The sequence below is a fragment of the Malania oleifera genome, chromosome 3 (assembly GCF_029873635.1).
Source record: "Malania oleifera isolate guangnan ecotype guangnan chromosome 3, ASM2987363v1, whole genome shotgun sequence".
NCBI lineage: Eukaryota > Viridiplantae > Streptophyta > Magnoliopsida > Santalales > Ximeniaceae > Malania > Malania oleifera.
Window position 1 is genome coordinate 45,540,767 of NC_080419.1, and position 22,020 is coordinate 45,562,786.

The following is a 22,020-nucleotide window of genomic DNA, read 5'->3' on the forward strand; positions in this document are numbered from 1 at the left end:
GTTAACAAACATTCTTAATAAAGTTAACACCAGCAGTCTGTTGCAGATTAGTAGGCCTTATATGGCTCTATATACAGATCAAGTGTCCATTAGAGACATCACCCATACTTTGAGCACATTCTAGACATTGTGCTTTGATCACACTGCATGCACTTTACTCCTACCTCAGACACTGACACACATGCTACATTCAAGATGAACAAAATTCCAAGAATAGTTTGTTAAACCATACTGTTAATACCACCGGTAAAATTAATGTCTCGCAATAAGCCACTTCTATGGACATAAAATTAGCAAATTACTCGACCCTTGAAATCAAAAGAACTTTGAATTTGAATAAGATTTTGATTCTCTAGGCAAGTTCAAACCAGAATCTAGCCAAATAACCAGCCTTTGAGTTGGATTGTCCCTTTTCTTCTAATACTTCCTAAACCCTCTGGCATATAATTTGCATCTTTGCTTCTGGCATTTTCTTCAATATTTGACTATCTAAATTTATATATTCTTTAAAAAAAAAAATCCGTGTACAAGCTCATTTAAAAATTCTCACTCCCAAGTCCCATGTGAGGTGAACTTTTTCCTCCAAATTTCCTCCCTAGACAATGTATTGCATTGTCCCACTTCTGTACAGTTTTGGCACTTAGGTCCATCTTCTTTCACTCAAAATTACTTTCAAAGTCACCAGACCCAGAACTAACTATAAATTTACATTAGAAATGCAGGAATTCAAGAGAGCATTAAATTCACAAAAAGAAAAAGGTAAAAAGAAAAAACCACTGCAAACAAGAGTATGCCTATGATGCTGCTAACCATGTGGAAAGATGTTCTTTCACCATATATTCTTTATGAAGTAAATTGTTACCAAAGTCTAGTATAGCTAGCTTCCCATCTGGTGTGCGGATCAAATTTCCAGGATGTGGGTCGGCATGGAAAAGTCCAGTATCAAGCAACTGTAGACCAAATGAGAAGGCGCTATATAAATTAGAAAATATAAATAAAAATATTATTTCCATAAATACGATCAAAACAAATTCAAAATAAAATGACATTAGATATAATTTCAAGATGAATTTCCAAAATATATTGGTAGCCAGCTTGCCATTACATATAGAGCAGAATTGAGAAGCATAGGCAATGAAGTACATGTATATTTTGAAATTGTCATGAACAAAGATAGACTATGATTAGTCTTGCAAAGAACCAAATTATCTATTCAGCTTGATATATTAACTCCTTACAAGTTCTTGAACCACTCTCTCATTCCTATAAAATTCTGTACAGATTATCTATAAAATATATGAAATAAACTTCCCATGTTATCTGCTCACATGTACGGGAGTAAATTGTCCATCATCTGTACATATAGTATCATGTTTCATCATATCTTATGGGCGTGCACAACAAATATACGATTATTTAAGCTATTTTTGCCTCATCAGCTTATGTCAACAATTACGCATGTTTAGGACATAGGCACAATTAGATCACAGAAACATTGAAGCCCTCTTTACTCATTCATTCAATAAGAATAAACACCAATTGTGCTGAATATCAGAAAAGCTCACCCCTAACACTCCAACACAAACGCCAATTGTGCTGAATATCAGAAAAGATCACCCCCTTAAAATTCCCTTGTCCCACACACCAAAGAGAAGCCAAATAATAACTTTTCCCAAACCAGCAACTGAGACAACTTTTTCCCTAGAAAAATATGTGCACATTACGCTCCATCCACAACCTCCAAAAGACTGCAAAAAGAAAAAAACACATTTCCAAAGCACTGCCCTTTCCTTTTTCCTGCCAAATCCAGCAAAAGACACTGCCAAAAAATCCTCCACTGTCTTAGAACTCACCCAACATTCGCCTAAAATGCCAAATAACTTATTCCAAACACTCGAAGCATAGTCACAATGAATGAACAAATGCGATGATGATTCTGAACAATTAAAGCAAAGAACACATATTTCTAGAGATACAGCCTTCAAAGATCTCCTAACATACAGCAAGGTATTGGTATTACTTCTATCAAGCACAACCAACTAGATAAAAGCCTTAATTTTAAAGGGTACTTTAGCTTCCAAATGGAACCATAGAGAGGAAAAGATAAATTAGACCTATTCAAAAAATCACAAAAATATTTGCACAAATAAACCCCCGAAGGATTTAGAGACCAAGACTGCCTATCCTCCTCTAAAGAAAAATGACAGTTATTCAACAAAGCCTAGAAAAGATGATAGCTATACCATCTCCCTATCATTTTAATGATCTATGAAAGTGGAAATCCCAAGAAGACAACCCTGGATCAACAACAAAAGAAAAAGCAGACCCATCTGGCCTTGAGCTTAGGCGAGATGTGGAAAAGAGGTGGACAAAACAACATTCCCCAACCAAGGATATTTCCAAAAACGGATATTACTACCTGCTCCCACCAGGAAGTTAATATGGGGAATGAAGAGGGGATAACTCTAAAATATAGCTTTCCATGAACTCTCCAAAGAACATCTAAATCTTAAATTAGTATCCTACCCATTCTCGTCTAATCCATACTTGCTTTAACAACCAAATGCCACAGGGAGGAATTCTCCAGCGGAAACCACCAAAGCCATTTAGCCAAAAGAGTTGTGTTTTAGACACCAACTTTCCAATACCCAAACCACCCTCCTATTTAGACCTACCCACCGCTCCCCAACAAAATTGGGATTTGTTATTAATTTGGGGCATTTGAACAATTTAGAATTTTGTTTAGTGTTAAGAGTTATTTTAAATTTTGGTTGCTTTTTATTTTTAGGGTTTACCATAATTCACGAAGGCCTATACTTGCAAGGACAAGGTTCTCTTTTCCTATCCTACATAAGTTAGTTTTTGCAAAACTAATGTCACACCAGCCAACATTACCCTACCGCATAGATTCCCGGAGGTACCATAGGCCTACAACAAAAAGCAGCAAGTGGATGTAATGTTGGTTTTTGCAAAATTAACGGCATTAACCAACCTTTAAGTTTTTGTGTGGTTTTAGGGGGTGCTAGTGAAAAGAGAATATGATTGAGACCAACCAAACCACAACAATTAGGAGGCTCAAAGACTCGCATCAAATTTAACATACCAATGTTGAAATAACATTAGCTAAATGAATTCAGAAACAAATTAGAAATACATATGATCATCTCTAGTTACAACTCTTTTATCATCTATTTTAGCCAATATTTATGAGTTTGAGGACATGTGTATGAGTTCTTCTCAGTTGAAAGCCTTGGATAAATCAAAGATTCCTAAATGTCTAGAAAGGTGTGGTAGTGCAATCATAAGGCAAGAGGCTACCTCTTAGGAAACAGAGAATAGTTTTATCTATTTGGCTCAATCGGAAAGTTACAGTAAAGAGAATGAGGGTGAAGAGTTGGCTAAGGATGTCAAGTTTGTAACAATATCACAGCAGTCGTGCAGAGATTGCTTTCAATTGGCTCCTGAAAATGTTTAAGCAGGCATTAATCTCATTAATTACAACTTTGATCATTTGAAATTCTTAAATGTTAAGAGGGGCATGTGCCTTCTAATACTGCCCTTGGGTTCATTTGGTTTCCGATGGATAATTCTATTTTTAATCCTTCTTGTGAGATTGGGGGGGATTCTTTTGGGAAGGATGATCTTATGGAGGACCCTAGCCCATCTAAAATTAGCAAAGGTATTTTGGCTATTCCTACCCAACCCATTCTTTCTTTAAAAAATTTAGGCCTTCGGGAGGATTCTAATAGGAGGAAAAGTTGTGGGTTTAGTTGTAGGGGTGGTAAGAGAGACAATCTAGACCCGCTTAAACTCCTCAGGGATCTAGGGTTGGAGCTTTTAGATCATGCTGGAAACCTAGTGAAGGTGGCCTTAGTCCTAGGACTTGTGAAAGAAGGAAAAAGAAAGTCCAGAAAGAGCTTAAAATTCTGGTTTGTTCTATTAATTACGAGTGCAAAAAAGGGGTTAGCAAAGGGGCTAAGCGAGTTAAATTATAAAGTTTGTTGGTTAGAACTAAGGGGGTTTAGGAATAGGAGTTTGATAAAGGAAATCCTAGACAAATACTCTCCAGATATTGTCCTTATCCAGGAGGCTAAATTGGAAGAGGTCGATGGGGGTTGTTAGGAGTATATGGGGGGGAGGGGCAGTAGGGAGTGGGAGTTCTTAACCTCGCGTGGTGTTTCTAGTGGCATCCTAGTTATGTGGGATTCTCAAAATATTTCCAGATTAGACACTTTGTTTGGATTTTTTTCCCCTTATGGGTTATCCGAAGTGAGAGGTAGGGGTCAATGGTGGGTTTCCTCTATGTATGGCCTACTAGATCAACTCTTAGGAGTTCTTTTTTAGTGGAGCTGTATAACGTTTTTAGTTTCTGCTCCCCTAGGTGGATTCTAAGAAGTGATTTTAATGCAGTGAGATTCCCCAGTGAGAAGAAAGGGGGTGATAAAGTTACAGCTAGCATGCAGAATTTTGATTTTCTTATCAGGGACAGTGGTTTAAGAGATATTACCCTGGGGAATGCTTTGTTTACTTGGTCTGTAGTGGAGGGGCTAAGGCGGTGACTAGCAGAGTTGATAGTTTTTTGTTTTGCAGATGAATTTCCAAACCTTTCTCATTGTGTTCTTCCAAGGACTACGTCTAACCATTTTCCAATCCTACTGGAATCTAGAAAGGTTTCTTGGGGTCCACCGCTTTTTAGATTTGAGAATATGTGGTTGGATCATGCAGATTTCAAGCCTTTAGTTAGAGACTCTTGGGGAGAAGAATTAAAAGGTTTGAGGTGGTTTCCGTTTCATGAGATATTTGAAACGCCAAAAGAAGAAGTTGAAAGTTTGGAATAAAGAGGTGTTTGATGACATCAGAATTAGAAAATTGAACAACTTGAGCAAGTTAACTTCAATGGATAGGAAGGAGCTGGATTATAATCTTACAGATAATGAGGAGATTAGGAGAGTTTCCCTGAAAAACTAGCTAGAAGAGGTGATATTTCAAGAAATGAGGAGTTGGAGACAAACGACCAAATTCAAATGGGTTAAGAATGGTGACTATAACTCTTCTTTCTTTCATAGACTAGCCAATATGAAAAGAAGTAAGAATTTGATTAGGGAGTTGGATGTGGGGATGGTATAGTATCTAATAATAAATGTCATATTGCTTTTATTATCACCAATTTCTTTCAGAACTTGTATTCGAAGGGGCATCACTGTAGACCAATGATAGAGGGATTAGATTGGAACCCTATATTTGCTTATCAGATGTGTTGGTTAGAGAGATCTGCTGATGAGAAAGAAGCTAGGGGGTGATTTTTGGTAAGGTTAGGGATAAATCTCTAGGCCCGGATAGTTTTGACATTGCTTCTTTCAAGAGTGTTGGGATATAGTAAAGGAGGATCTGTTGACAGTTTTTAGCAAGTTCTTTGATAATGGAGTCCTTAGTAAAAGTATTAATTCCTACTTTATGGCCTTGGTTCCGAAGAAATCTAATTCTATTAAAGTGGAGGATTTTAGGCCTATTAGTTTTGTCTCTAGTGTGCATAAGATTATTAATAAGTCTTAGCTAATAGGTTGAGTGCAGTGCTTGATGATACCATCTCTAGTGCTCAAAGCGGATTCGCTGCAAGAGGCAAATAGCGGATGCTATTTTAGTTGCCAATGAGATGGTAGAGGATATACGTAGGAATAAGAAAGGAAGTTCGTCTTTAAACTAGATTTCGAGAAATCCTAAAATAGAGTGAGTTGGATTTTTTTTCAAGAAAGGGTTTTGGTGTGCATTGGTGTCGTTGGATCAAGGGGCTTGTCTAATGTGTGGTTCCTGGTAATTGTGAATGGTGTGCCTAAATCTTGGTTTGGTGCTTTGAGGAGTATTAGACAAGGAGACCCTTCATCTCCTTTTTTGTTTGCTCTTGCAGCAGATGTTTTGAGTGGATGGTGGATAGGGCAGTGGAGAGGAGTTTGGTTAGAGGTCTAGAAGTGGGGAGAGAGGAGGTAGTGGTATCACATCTCTAGTTCGCTGACGACAACGTTTTCTTTGTAGACAATCACAGTCTCTCTTTTAGGAGTATTTTAAGTATTCTTCATATTTTCAAGATGGTCTGGGCTCAAAATCAATATGGGGAAAAGTGGTTTAGAGGCTATAAATGTGCCAGTCAAGCGTGTTAGGGAGCAGGTAATGAAGTAGGGTGTGGAATTTTGGATTGAACTTGACAAACTTAGGTGTCCCTTTGTAGGGTAACCCTAAAGCCGCTAATTTTTGGAACCCGGTAGTGAAAAAGGTGACGAATAGATTAGATGGCCAGAAGGGAGTCCTCTTTCCTCTCGAGGGTAGAATTATTGACTCTGGCTTGTCCTGCTAGCATCCTGTTATATTTCATGTTTGTCTTTAAGATTTCGGTGGGGAATGCTAGCAAGCTCGAGACGATCATGGGAGAGTTTTGTTGTGGTCCAGCAAGGGGAGTCAAAGGAACCATTTAGTGGTCCAGCAAGGAGGGGATTTTAGTCTTGGCAATTTGGTGTCTAAAAACACTATTCTTCTAGCTAAATGGCTATGGTGCTTCCCTCTAGAAGAATCATCCCCCTAGCATAAAGTAATAAGAAATAAGTTTGGTATGGATGAGAACGGGTGGGATAACAAAGCTAATTTAAGATGCTCTTTGGGGAGTTTGTGGAGATCCATTTCTCAAATTTATCCTTCTTTCATCCCTCACACTAAACTTGAGGTGGTGAGTGGTTCTCATATTCGTTTTTGGAAAGACCCTTGGCTGGGAAATGCACCATTTTCTACTATTTTCCCTAGTCTATTTCATCTAAGTTCTAAACAAAATAAAGTCATTTATTTTTTTGTTGGTGAACTGAGTAGCCCTTTGGTTTCCTAGAATCTTCATTTTAAGAGACTTCTAAACGATAGGGAGTTGGTGGAATTGTCATCTTTGTTATTTTGTTGAGTGAGAGCAATCTTTCTTCGAAGAGGAACGTTTGTTCTTGGTCTTTGGACCAGTTAGGTGTGTTTTCTAGAAAATCTTTTTTTTGACTTTTTGATTGTTCCAACTCTTCTTTCTCGTTATACTCTACTATTTTGAAGGCTAAGGTTCCCCCTAAAACAAAGGCTTTCACTTGGTTGGTTGTGCTTAATAAGATAAATACCAATAACTTTTTGCAAATTAGGATACCTATGAAGGCTCTCTCTCCCAATGTATGATTGTTTTGTTAGAAGAATGCTGAGACAACTTCTCACCTTCTTTTGCAATGTGAATTTGTTAGGAGTATTTGGAATAAGCTTTTTGGTGTTTTGGGAGAAAGTTGGGTTTGTCCTCCCTCGGTGGAAGACTTTTTAGAAATATCCTTCACAAGTTTTGGTGGAAGAAAGGACAGATAAACTTTATGGAAGTGTGGCTTTTTGTCAGTATTATGGGGTTTATGGATGGAATGTAATACTCAAATATTTTCTGGGAAAAAATTAAATCAGATGTTGGTTTTGGGAAAAAAATAAAGTATTTAGCCTCTTTGTGGTGTGTCGGGTATGGATTTTTTAAAGAAGCAAGCTTTCAGGAGCTGCAAAGAGATTGGAGGAACACATTGACTAGATATTTTTTTCCTTGGGCATTTTCCATGTTTTTTGTTTAGTCTTGGAGTGTCTCAGTTGGTCTTGGGAGATTTCTCATTCTCCCTTCTTGTAAATTCTCTTTCTATTAATGATATCTTCTTTTGTTATCAAAAATAATAATAATAATATTAACAAAACTTACATGAACAAATGTAGTCAGAACATTAGCTATCTTCAACATAAACTTCATGAGGCATAAGTTAACATGAGTGAATTAATAGATTAGAATACCTGCTTTAGGTAACATATGACTCCGACATTGACCAGTTCCCCAACATCACTTTCTGTACTTTGTGACAGCTTCTCTCCTTCTATCCATCCAGTAGTAAGAACCTTCCGTGAAGTATATTTATGGTATGTTTTTGGTACAACCACCTGAAATTTTTCTTTAGAAGTGTTACACAAATTCTCCACAGAAAACTAAATTAAGAAAACTAAATTGTCACTGAAGAGAGAGCTGTATGGACAATTATTATCTTTAAAAGGTGTGCAAGAATACAAGGCTGATAATAATCACAAGGAACAGTGATAACCTTAATTTTAGAGAGATTCTGATCTGGGTTTATTATCTTCAACCATATTTCATACAGAGAAAAGAAGGCCTTTCAATATTATCAACTAATATGATTCCCCCAACCATCTCAGCAGTTAATATGATTCCCCCAACCATCTCAGCAGTTATAAGTAAATAACGTTCTTTTCTTCCCACATTCTGTCACCATGGGGAAAAAAAGAAAGAAAAAGAAAGAGGTGTGATCCAGAATCCCCACTGCATTTATTCAAGATCAACATCAACATCACCATCCAACCATCAGTTGTAAATCCATTTATAATTAATTGACGTGGAGACTGTGAAAGCATCTTTACATTGGAAAGTAAGAAACATAGAGGGTAAATGGAAAGCCATATTCAGAAACCTAGCAATGATTTCCATGAGATTAAATGGACATGGTGAAACAACACAAGAAGTATTTTTACATAGATTCCCTATAGTCATGCCCACGATGCAGTGCTGGAGCTCCAGTGAAGCATAAATGCATAATTAATATTGTTAGTGGCTACAATATTTATTAGTTATCATTATCTAGGTGTCATTTTATAAAATACTTGAAGTGTGTCATTTCCTAAGTCCAGCTCTAATTTCAGAGTTTATTTATAAGCTCTTTAAAAACAGCTGCAGTCAAGAATAGTCATTTTCCTGGGCACATTTAATGTGCAGTCATGTACTATATTAGTCCTGATAACAATGAGCAGTACAGAATTTCCCCTTCCCATTTTGCTAATCAGTTTTGATTTCTCAGAATTTTCTGGAATTTTGGAAGTAGTGGTTGAGAATTCACCCAGTGGCACCTTCCATACCCTCCTCCACTCCTTTGGCTTTTTATTTTTTCAAGTCTTCACACTCATTTAATGATTTTTTCCTGTTGTTGACTACGCATGTTTGCCTGTACCCTGCAGAGAAACATAACAATCATCTACATCTAAGCATTGCCTTTCTCCCTATGGCCCATGGACCTTTGGCTTAAATTTTACAAAATCCAAAAATTAGCCTTATAATTGAAAAGAAACTGTTCAACAAAGCTTTCCTCTTCTTATGCTTACCAAAAGAAAACTTTCAAAGTACTAACCATCACCTGGTATGTATTCTCAAGAAGATCAGCATTGACATAGAGGTTGAGGGATGAAGTAGCCTGGAGACAATAGAGGCTATGCCGCTATGGCAAGAAAATTGCACAAGCTGAGTCAGCATTAGAGCTCACCAATGATGGTCAAAGAAATGTTAACAACAATCAGGTTCCTTAACATCAAATTCCTAATGAGAATTTCTTAGTTTTGTCCCATCTATTTTTCAGAACCATCATTAATTTACTAACTTGTACAGTCTAAAGAGCAACTCCCAGCATATTAGTAAGATCAAACAATAATAATCAAACTTACTCAAAAAGCATAAAAAAACATCCCACACAAGAAGCAATTTTTAAAAAATTTAATAGCAAGATAAATAAAAAGCTAAAAATTTTTAAAAAAAAATAAGACTCGACTCGAAGGAAATCAAAACTCACTTGTGGAAGGTCCTTTTTCATCATTTCAGAAAAGAGCACTCCATTTTCACCCTCACTAACATAATCAAGCTCCTCGAAGAAACGGGAAGCCCATTCATCAACCAATCCAACCACATCAATAGAGATCTGAAAATTTTATGTAGCAAGAGGAGGCGAATTTAACGATACTAATTACAGATAACCTTTAAAAGCAACGGAAAATAACCGTATGGTGTAAGGCCTAAGCAGTCCTTTAAAAAACAACTATAATAAAAAAATAAATAAATAAAAATAAAAATAAAAATAAAAAATAGAAAGAAAGAAAGAGCTAAGCAAATACATGAGTGATTTGGCAAAGCGCTACCTGAGGAAACTTCCTAAGAACCAATCCCAAATTCCGTATAACGTACAAATCAATTGTGACTGTCTCAAGAACAAAAGGCCTCTGCACTTTAACAGCCACCAAATCTCCATTTTCCTTTAGCCGGCCTTTATATACTTGTCCAAGAGATGCTGCCAATATTGTCCACAACAATTTAAAAAGAAGAGAAAAAAAGTTTGGGGGGGGGGGGTTGCTAATGAACTTCAGAAACTAGAGCAAGAAGGCCAGTTTTTATCTTGATTAAACTCAGAAACAAGTCACGCTTCTTTTAAAAAAAACAATATTAACCATTGCGCAAAAGCACATCAATCTTTGTGACTCAATATTAATTTACGTAAAAGATCTATCAGTATTGAGAATACCTGCAGCAATAGGTGAAGGTGTAAGCTCAGAATACATATTATACCATGGCTGACCGAGTTCCTCCTCAATAAGAGCCATAGCTACATCATCTGGAAATGAAGGAACCTTCACATATTGTCAAACAAAACAAGTCAGGCATGAAAGAAGAAACAGAGCAATACATACAAGCAATAATTATTGGTTTTTGATAACAAAAGAAGGTCTCATTAATAGAAAAGAGAATTTAAAAGAGGGAACATGAGAAATATTCCGAGACAAACTGAGACTCTCCAAGAGTAAACAAAAACATAAAAAATGACCAAGAAAAAATCCAGTCAACATGTTCCTCCAATCTCTTTGCAGCTCCTGCAAACTTGCCTCTTTAAAAAATCCATATCCGACACACCACAAAAAAGCCAAATATTTTATTTTTTCCCAACCCAACATCTCATTTTTTTTTTCCCAGAAAATATCCGAGTATTACATTCCATCCATAAACTTGCAAGCAATAATTATTGTCCATAATTTAAAGTGTATTTCTTATTATAAATTAAACTCCCTCATTCACATTTGAGAAGTACCTTCACTTTTCTTCTTCTTCTTTTTTTCTTTCCTCTTTTCTTTTTTCTTCCTTTTTCTCTTCTGTTTTTTTTTTTTCCCAGGAGGGGGGTCGGGTAGTCATCAATTGAGGGTAAAGTATGTTTCCATCATGGCCTTAAATTTCCACCAGATTGTCAACAACTCAACATTTTAATGAGAAATATCCACTTCCCCCTACACTCGAAATTGAAATGCTATCAATTTCCATTATATAAAATTTCCATCAAAAGTTCCCTGAATTACCCAAAATTTATTGAGATCTCAAAATTTGAGCAAAATTTGCCAAAATTTTACTATAAAATGAACTATCCTTGATATTCAAATTTTAGAAAACCTGAATTGAAATTTCTTATTTAATTTATCTTCTTTTTTTTATTGAAACTAGAGATTATTACAAGAAGGATATGAATAGCTTTCCACTTTTTGAGTAGTAATAAATAATAAATTATGTGTATTCATATTAGTTATGAATTTTATTTATATTAACTGAATAAATTAAATATGATTCTTGTATTACACTTATTGCACCTTATACACCACATACCTGTTGCTGATGTATTTTTTTTTTTTATTGCATTATTACTTCTATTAGTAGTTTCTAAAGTTTCATATCAAACAATTCCATGCTCTATTGCATATTAACATCATTTCTTAAATTAAAAATCAAAATTGATGTCAACATTGAAGTTTTGTACTTTGAAGCCCCAAAATTAGTCAAAATCAAAATTTAGGATCTCGGTTTTCATTAATAGACTGGGTTTCTGTAGAAGTGTACAGATATGTACAACCATAAATAGACAAAGCTACAGTGATTAATGGAACCAGAAACCCATGTTTTTTTTTTATACATCGTACATTAATAAGTGTAAAATTCATGTCAAAAAATGAATTTTTTGAAATCATGACAAAACTTGCAATTCCAACATGGAAAATGATTTTGACTTCTTTAAAAAAAAATTTGCAAAAATTTCACATACAACATATCTGAAAAGAGTTCCATTTTTTTTAAGTTGTGCAGATTATTACACTGTTTGGATAGAGAAACCCCTCCCACCCCCCCAAAAAAATACCCCAATTCTCGCAGGAAAAAAAAAATACTCACTCAGATGCAATGACTCCCACCCTCTTCCATACCATTCAATTCCCTCCTTGAACACACAATATTAAGGATTTTTTTTCTGCAGGATAATAAATAGGCTCTATTAAATTTCATAGCATGGTTAAGTAATCACTGATTTTGTACAAAAATATTGAACAACTTGATCCCATACACTGTTTCCTGATCAAAAAGCAAGATGCATTTTGAACATTTGTAACCAATAAAATGCTGATACGTATTGGTGGAAAATCCAGGTAAGACAGTCATAAAATAGTTATGCTATGTCACATAGGAGTAACTCCAACCATTGATCAAAATGAAGGAAGCCATTTGAAATAGTCAAACAAATTGCAACAAAGAACAGAAGACACCAGTGAAAGGAGACAAAAGTGCATGACAAAGACCTCAAAAAGAGGGCACTGAACTTTTCATCACAAAGTTTAGATGACAGATGATGATTCCTGGCTTTCATCACGAAGTTTAGATTACTATTGCCCCTGTCACAGCTCTTATTTTCTTGAAAAATGAGACAAAAGTGCATGACGAAGACCTCAAAAAGAGGACAATGAAGTTTTCATCACAATGTTTAGATGACAGATGACAATTCCTAGCTTTCATCACGAAGTTTAGATTACTATTGCCCTTGTCACAACTCTTATTTTCTTAAAATATACAAAAGTTGCAAAACATATTAAATTAGGTCTAAAGGCCTCCCTCGATGATACTAGTATGAACATGATGGAATCTCTAGGTCAGAAATGCGTCGAACGTTTTTGCCATCATGATGAAAGTGACAGTTTTACAGATAATCTTATTTCTATTGTGTAGAGAGGTCCCTCTTTTTCCTTCTCTCATTATCAAAAGAAATTTTCCAAGGTTACCCTAGAGAAAGCAACCACAGTTTAATGTAAAACAAAATTGAGCATTATAAAGTAATCCATATCACTATTACCTTATCACAGAGCTTTTGCAGCTCCACCATTGCAGCAGGTGACAGTATATCTGGTCGAATGCTCAATGCTTGCCCCAGTTTTATATATGCTGGACCCAAGGAGGTTACAATCTCCCTTAGCTCTATGGCTCGAGCAACTTCATTCTGATTAGTAAAATTAAACAGATAGCAGATGAGAATTTCATTTCATAGCCGGAAGGTGAACAGAAACATAATCCAGACATTGATCTGCATGTTCTACAAAAACAAAAAGGACTGTTTTTGCCCCCAACTAGAGATAGGTGCACGTTAACAGAAATCTCTCTCTCTCTCTCTCTCTCTCTCTCTCTCTCTCACACACACACACACACACAAGCATGAAATGCACACGCACATAGGCTCAGGTGTGATTACTACTCTAGCATATATCATCATTAAACTAGCATTAGCATTTACTCGATAGAAGAAAAATGAACTAAAATAATTCCATAAGTATAAAACCTAGTAACTCCACTAACAAAAAATTAAGCATCCACAGGTTAGAAAGATGAAGTAACTTTTGTCATATTTTCCTGGAAAATTACATCCAAGGATCACATGAATTGCCGTGAAAGTGATGTTTCATTCACAAGATAAAAATCAAAACCATGTTTTGGCAAATATGAAAAGTATTTCAAATATGAACAAGATAGGTTCATTAATGAATCTTATAGCCTCTCAAAGGTATGGGGAGGAACTCAATATCTACCAACTGGTTAGATCCATTGAGGTGATAAAAGGCAATGAAAAGAATTCTTGGCAGCCAGATTTTTATCTAGGTTGAGTCCTTAGCGTCACCACATCCATGATCAGATTCTTGCCTGTGAATCCATCCATCCATGAATGAAGCACATGCTAGAATCCAATGGATATCACCAAAGAAGACTCATCTCTCTCCAGCTCTTCCCATGATAATTCAGCCATGGTTGGGACTGCCTTCAACCGTGGTAAGGGAAGTATTGGAGAATTAGGGCAAGGTTCAAATGGTATTTCGTGGCAGAGGTTGTGTATCAGGAGTTCATCGTGGCAGTTCTCTTTACTCCAAGAAACTGCCTTCTTCCTTGTTTCTCTTCTTCTCGTTTCTCTTCTTCTCTTCCCCATTTCTAACCCCTAAGCGCTGCAAATTTCTTCATTGAATCTTCAATTTATTTCAGATTTACAACATGATTTCAGAGCCATAAACTTCCCTGAACCTGATTATGACATAGTTACAACCATTCCCTTCTTTCTCTCCTTTGTCGAATCTTAAAATAGAGAATTCTTTTAATGATTTGAGTTGTTTAGGGTTTCTTATCCTTCTCCTCTCAGCCATGAGCCACTCTTGCAGGTGTTGTGTGGTTCGTGGTGTATACTCATGTAATTAGGTTAGACTTCTGATCCAGATCGTAGGATCATCCAATTCTACGATCCTAAAATAGCAATTTGGTCTAGATCATAAAGAGAATCGGAATCAATGAGGATCGCAGCAGGATCGTGTGTGGATCATGTGGGATCATAGGATCATTGTGGGATCTTACGATCCTATTTCTCAGGCAGCCACTGAATTTCTCAAGATTTGGGCTTTATAAACAAGGCCCACTAATTAATTCTTAAGTTTTCGAATAGGTTTATTGGATCTCCCTTAGCTCATTTAGCCCAAAGCCTTCAAAAATTAGGGCAAAAACTAAACCTTCGACACTCAGAAACTCGGCAACACAGCAACAACACTCTAGAGAACAGAGCTCCTTCAAGGTCCTGCTCCTGCAGACCCCACCTGACAATCCTACATAGGATCCCGGTCCTGAAAACTTTACATGATGTAAAGACAGCAACTTGCTGCTTCTGGAAGATTACTTTGCTATTATGATGTATCCTCTGACTGGGTCGAGTGCTGATACTGTTATGATGTTGTGATTTCTGTTTTGATGCTTGCATATGCATCTAGCTGCTGCCAGGTTGGTTATTGAATGCCTGCAGTGCTTTGTTGTCTGTCGCCTCCCTGTTTTGTGCATTAAAAGTATAATCCACTCTGTTCTGTGTCGTCAAACCCAATTTTGACAGGATGAATGAGAGACTAGTAATGTATACGATTCCTCCTAGGATACTAACTTCAGTTCTGTGGTCATAGCTGCCACTTGAAGTTCTAGACCTAAGTCCTGGAGTGCTGTTCTGTGCTAGTGTGCCACGTAATTCTGCTTTGTTGCTATGTTGTTCGTTCTTGATACATGTGTGTACTAATTGAAGTGTATTGAGGGGTTCTGATCACCTCTACAGCTTCACCCGATACTGTTACAGACGACAAGCATCAAATTGGTTGGATCCTCCAATTACTTTTTATGGTCTCAGGCCATGCGTGTGCATGTTAGCGCAAAAGGAAATCCAAGTATCTGCTAGATTCTCCTCCATCTGTGAACTCCAAGGAAATAAAATAACATATTACTTGAGTGATTGTGGACAAGAAAGAAGCCCAGAATTTAAACGAACATTATGTTTTACAGAATAGCCGAGACTATATGGGATTATTTTCAAAAAAAGCATCTCACAAGATAAAAATTAATCTCATGTTCTAGACATGTATGAGAAGTTCTTCAAATATGACCAAGAAGGTAGGATCATAAATGAGTATTATAACACTATGAAAGGTATGTGGGAAGAACTCAATACCTATCAACCATTAGTTCCAACATTGAGCTTATTATGTGATGAGACTTTTTCCGTGAATCCATACCACCCACGAACAAAGCACATGCTAGAATCCAACACATCGCCAATTTTACTGTGTCAAATATGTTACATAGGAATTCTTGCACCCAAAAGTTAAGAATAACAATCTTTATATCGTTTTGCAATTTATCCTATCAAAAAATTTAATAGACAAAGTTTTACCATAAGATAATTAAGCTCCCCACCCATGAGTCAATATTTCATAGTAGCCTCATTAGAGCGCACATCTTTCTTGGTATATCCAAATACTAGGTAGAGTATAAACTAAAACATTTTGGAGCTACAAAGATAGTTATTAAACCCTTAGCACCACATAAAAGCATTCCTCCAAGAGTAGTTAATATGAATAATAAAAACTCAAAATTTCATCGTTCGACCATATAGGCATTTTTTTTTACCCTTTTTACTATTGAATGGCTACCTAGATGCATTCAACTCTAAAATTGAAATTGAAATTGAAATTAAGAAGTTAATCATCACTATTGATTTGTGTGTTACATCAATTGCTAAAGATCTTTGGTCTCTACCCGGACCCAACAAAAAAAATGGGATTCCTTCTTACGAACTCATTGAGACCGATTCTGATCTAGTTCTTCAGTCCATTTTAGGGTTCCAAACTCAATGGGGGCAAATAACCAAGAGGGTAATTATTGATCAACCATATGGTGGTGAATTCATCAACAGGTTGTGTCTAAGTTAAACTTGGAGTTTGGTTAGAATCCAATCAATTGGGAATTCTTAGTAAAATAGGGATTCTTGGGAGATATAGAAAGATGAATAGCTTCAAATCTTCTTTTGGAGGGAGTTCATCATGGCAATTATTACATTTTCACACGTTGTTGCAAGGGCAATCATACCATTTATCACTGCTAGAATTTCCATGGGAAATGAACTTGGGCCAATGAATCTATTAGAGAGGGTGATTCTATAGTTAACACTTCAAGTGCACTTAGTTGAGTACGTTATCTACTGTGTCCAAAGTAAAACAATCTTGCGAGCATGGTTCAACAACTCCCAACTGAGTCTTTTACATCTAATGCTATTGTGGCCAATTCAGAAACAACATTTATTGCCTCTTCATTTTTCTCACCCTAGGTTATTTGTTGATTCTAGTGCCTCCTCCTATATGACAAGTAGTCTTAACTTATTTCAATCCTTGAAACCCACTACTTAACATTCTAAGCTAACTCTTGCACATAGTTAGTTTACATTGTTTTCTGGTTGTCGTAATATTCTTTTATTTCCTTCTATTTTGTTTTCCTCCATGTTATGCGTACCTAAATTTCCCAATAATCAATTAGTCAATTAACTAATCTCATAACTATTTTGTAACCTTTTCCCTTCCCATTGTGTTTGGCTGTTTGCTAAAGTTTGATATACATTGTTGGCCCACAACTTAACAGCTTAAGCTTTTAGGTAAAGTGGTATTTACCAAGAGGTCTTGGGCTCTAGTCTTGTTGCCCGCATTTATCGTGTGGTATTTAAAATTATTGTTATATTACCTATAACAAATGTAATATATTATAAGGAATGGGTGTTATTTATTGTGTGTTTGTCTCTATGTGCTGCCAGGCTGCACGTGCAGGGGAGTATTAAATTTTGATATACATTGTTGGCCCACAACCTAGCGGCTTAAGCTTTTAGGTAAAGTGGTATTCTAACAGTGTTATTTGGAATTCAAGACAAAGAAGATGATTGGTGAACGGCTTGAAAAGGATGGTCTATACTATTTCAATGGTGGTGTGTTAGATCCAATTCTTGTCAAATGGCTTCTTCAATTCCTACTTATGTTGTTTCTTTAGACAAATGACATGCTCATTTCGGCAATCCATCTCTTCAAAAATTACAAGAAGCTTTTCCCACGTTCAACTATTCAAGCCTATATCTCATTTTGAGTCTTCTATGTTAGCTAGGAAAGCATAATAGGGCAACTTTTCTATCCAGAGTTGAACCTCATGGTAAATTATTGTTTTCTCTTATTCATTCAAATATTTAGGATCTTGGAGAGTCAGGAATTTGACAAGTGATCAATATTTTGGGTCCTTTATGGATTTTCCACATATGACCTAGATCTATTTGTTAAAAACACAATTGGCATTGCTATAAAAATTTCTCGATCCGATAATGCTTTTGAATCCATTCACAGAAAGCTTCAGTTTTTTGCTTCGTCATAGGGATCATGCGATTCATACCTCAAACATTATTATGCTACACCTCACCGAAATGGAGTTTACTCATTACTAGACATAGCGTGGTCACTATTCCTTCTTTCACATGCACGTTCCTAAAACATTTTGAACCGATCCTCTTCTTACTCCTTAACAAGATGCCTTCCAATTCCAAGTGGACAAATTCTCTTCTCCTTTATATACCCAAAAATATCCATGTTCTTTGTTGTGCCTTGTGCTTGTGGGTGCACATGTTTTGTTCATGTTTCACATACTGGAGAGAGAAAGTTCTCTACCCGTGATGTCTTTGTTCGGTACTCTAGAACTCAAAAAGGATATAGATGTTATGATTTCCACAATCGCAGGGAATATGTTAGTGTATATGTCACTTTTTTAGGCAACGCCTTATTTATCTATGCTAGGTCCTCTTTGGATGAATCTATTTTGAGTCCATCAATGATTTGTAGTCCCCCCCCCCCCCTCCCCTGCCCATGTGTTAATCCTCTTGTTCTTTCATAACTCATCCCTTCAAAAAACTTATAATCTTCTTTCAAATACATGAGTTACTAACCTAAAGAAACAACAGAGGGTTTATGAATGATAGTAAACAAGCACACCATCACTGCTACTGTGCAGCCACCTCTTCTACCCTTCACTATTTCGATTTCTAGTTCTCAAGATCCATCCTTGTGAGACTTAGACTTGCCAATTGCTAAAGAAAAAGATACCCAAAAATGTACTCAACCATCCTCAGTTGCTTATACAATTGCTCATTATGTTTTGGTTATTCATCTTTCTAGTCTTATACATTCTTTTCTCTTGTCTATTCGCTCTATTATTACCCCTTCCTCACTTGTTGAGTGCTTTGCAAACCCTAGGTGGAAGCATGCAATGGATGTAGAAATGGATGCATTAACCATTCAAAGGACATGGTACATGGTGGATCTTCCTCCTATAAAGAGTTAGTTAGATCTCATTGGGTTCACACCATCAATTTCTCCACCTAATAATTTTATTGGAAGGCTTAAGGCTTGGTGGGTTGTCAAAGGGAACTCCCTAACGTATTGTTTTTCTTTTCTCCAGAAGCTTCTCTTATGTTGCTCAACTAAATTCTGTACATATCTGATCACAACTGGTCCTTATACCAACTGAACATAAAGAATGCCTTCTTGTATGGAGAGATTTGTAGGAAGAGGTATACAAGGAGCAACCTCTTGGGTATGTTGCTCATGAAGTGGATGGTAAGGTATCTAGATTGCATAAGGATTTTTATGGTCATAAGAATCTCCTTGGGCCTAGTTAAGGAATTTCATGTGGTGGTCTTTGCAAGTGCTTTTGAGCATTTGTTTATTGTCCTCAATGTCCACAAAAGGGATAAAAGTATGGTACTTCTAATAGTTTATGCTGATGATAGCACTATCATTGACAATGAAAAAAGGCAAATGCAGATGTCAAGTAATACGTTTAAGAAAAACTTAAAATCAAGGACTTGATTACTTAGCATTACTTTCTTGATATTGAGATCGTATAGTGTAGAATGGGTCGAATCTATCTCAGAGAATATGCCTTGGACTTGCTAAGAGATAATTGTTCATTGGGAGCTTAACCAGTTGTCTAGAGATGTTGAGTTGGACTTTGAAGTCAAACATCGATACAAGCAGTTGTTAGGCAAGCTGGTCTACTTGATTGTTATTAAACCAAACATATCCTTTGTTGTGGGGGTGGTGAATCAATCTATGAAAAATCTCAAATAACCATACTGGGACGCTGTTCATAGAATTCTGCAGCATCTCAAAGGCTATCTCAGCAAAGGTATGCTATACAAATGTATCCAAAACTGTGAGATGACAGGATACTCTGATGCAGACCAAGTTGGCTCTATTGGCAGTGAAGGTGCACCACTGAATACTGTACATTTTTTATAGGTAATCACATTACCTAGCAAAGAAACAAACTAATTTTGCAAAAGATCTCATGCTGAAGTAGAATACCAAGCTATGGCTCATAATATCAACGAGCTTATGCAGTTGACATCTCTTATGTCAAAGATGGGAATCTTAGTAATAGTGCCCATAGATATGCCATTTATTTATTTATTTATTTTATTTTGTTTATAGCAAAATAAATTCATTAGATAGATTGGTAGCAAACCAATGTTTTTTGAGAGGATAAAGTACATTGATGTTAACTGCCTTTTCGTGAGGGATGTTGTGTTGAAGAAGGTTGTTAAGACTCCATTTGAAAAATTTGTGAGTCAAGTAGCCGATATTTCAGAAAGGCTTTATTTAAGCCTACCCTGTCTAATGGTTGCTTAAAATTCTATCCATGGTCTTAAAATTTCCAAAGCCTTGAAATTGCCACCAAATTGTTGAAATTTCCATCCATTTTCCACCACCCTAAAAATCAAATAGCAGTCAATTTCCGTTTTGACAAAATAATCATCGAAATTTCCACAAATCAACAGAAATATGTTGAAATACTGAAATCTCCAATATAAGTGAAATTTGTCGAAATTTTAACAATAGAATTGAATTTCCTTGAAATTCAGATTTAAGACTCAGAATCGAATTGAAATTTCTCCCTTAACTCATCTTCTTTTCTTATTGAAATTAAAGATTATTACAAGGACATGAATAGATTTCAGAATTTTGAAATTCTATGAAAATTTAACTTGATATTGGCTACAGCATTTCATTTGACCATTTATGTCTAAATTATCTGTGTTTGTTTAATAAATAATATTTAACTGATTTATGAATTTAATTCATATTAACTTAATATGTCTAATATCATTACTATATTACAATTATTGTACTTATACACAACATATCTATCCTTAATGTACTTTATTTACAATATTTTAGTTATAAATCTTGCATTATTATGTCTATTTGTAGTTTTAATGTTTCATAAAAGAAATCCATGTTTTACCATATAGTTCCATCATCTTTTAAAATTAAAATTTCCAAACTTCTAAAGCCCCAAATTTTTAGTCAAAATTGAAATTTAAGGCATTCGTTGTATCAAAGTTGTGGTTTCCATGACATCTTGAGTTCAATTCTCATAGGCCTTTATCATTTGTTTGTCAAAATTTATATTATCCTCCATTTGGTGTTATCCATTGTTTATTTATCTCTCCATGTGCAATCCATCATCATATGTGCGGTGTGTGGAAGTGTGTCACGGTCCAACTATTTTCACACCCTTGTGAAGGGCCGTGCGGCGCTAGCTAAAGCACTCTTGTTTAACTAGCCAACCTATCGTTTACCAACATTCATCCACGAAGCACTTTCACTAACATTCATTTAGATAGCAGTGGAAACAATAATCAATTCATGAAAGTCATGGTAAGCAAGCAGTAAACATTGAAGCAAACGTAATTCATTAACAAATCCTCCGTTGATATGGTGTACTTAGCGAGGGAGGCAAGTAGGCTAAGCACGTTAACAATTGCTAGTGAGTTTTACAATGACTGATGAACACTCACCCTCCCCTAAAGAGGTTTTTATGTAATTATCATCCTAGCACTAGGAAACATCAAAGTGACCGAGGAGTCATACTGCCTTATTTGGCTTACAAAGACTCTACTAGCAGAAAATAACCCTACATTAGTATTTACATGATGAAAACCCATCCCAAGCACACGAGATAAGCGGTCATAGACAAGCATAATGCCCTGAACAAGCTTAGCTCGTGACAAAGTGTTACGGCTTGATATACTCTATCGGCCCACAATCTAATAGCTTAAGCTTCAATATTGTTAGGTTATCACTTTACCTAAAAGCTTAACCTGGTAAGTTGTGGTCCAACAGTGCATATCAAGCTTTAACACTCCCCCACATGTGCAGCCCGACAGCTTGTGGAGAGATAAACACACGATAGATAACACCCATTACAAAGAATACAATAATTTTTTAAACACCACACAATAGATGCGGGCAACAACAATTAAACTCAGGACCTCCTAGTAACCATCTTTGAATTCTGATGCCATGTTAAATAATCACTTTACCTAAAAGCTTAAGCTGTTAGATTATGGTCCAACAATACATATCAAACTTTAAAGGATCGAGTAAAGGCCTATGATAGGTAATAAGAGTAAATAATCACTTAACCTC

The 22,020-nt window shown here is 36.0% G+C and overlaps 1 protein-coding gene across 1 annotated transcript in view; it reads right to left on the minus strand.

Moving 5' to 3' along the window:
- The window catches only part of LOC131151772 (uncharacterized), an 89,984-nt gene that overhangs the window by 62,441 nt on the left and 5,523 nt on the right, over positions 1 to 22,020 (minus strand). Inside the window, exons 4-9 of the mRNA XM_058103174.1 lie at positions 13,014 to 13,157; positions 10,383 to 10,488; positions 10,003 to 10,151; positions 9,660 to 9,785; positions 7,828 to 7,971; positions 863 to 950 (exon numbers count right to left, since the gene is read on the minus strand). Of these exons, the coding sequence (XP_057959157.1) occupies positions 863 to 950; positions 7,828 to 7,971; positions 9,660 to 9,785; positions 10,003 to 10,151; positions 10,383 to 10,488; positions 13,014 to 13,157 (757 nt within the window). The remainder of the gene's footprint in view (positions 1 to 862; positions 951 to 7,827; positions 7,972 to 9,659; positions 9,786 to 10,002; positions 10,152 to 10,382; positions 10,489 to 13,013; positions 13,158 to 22,020) is intronic.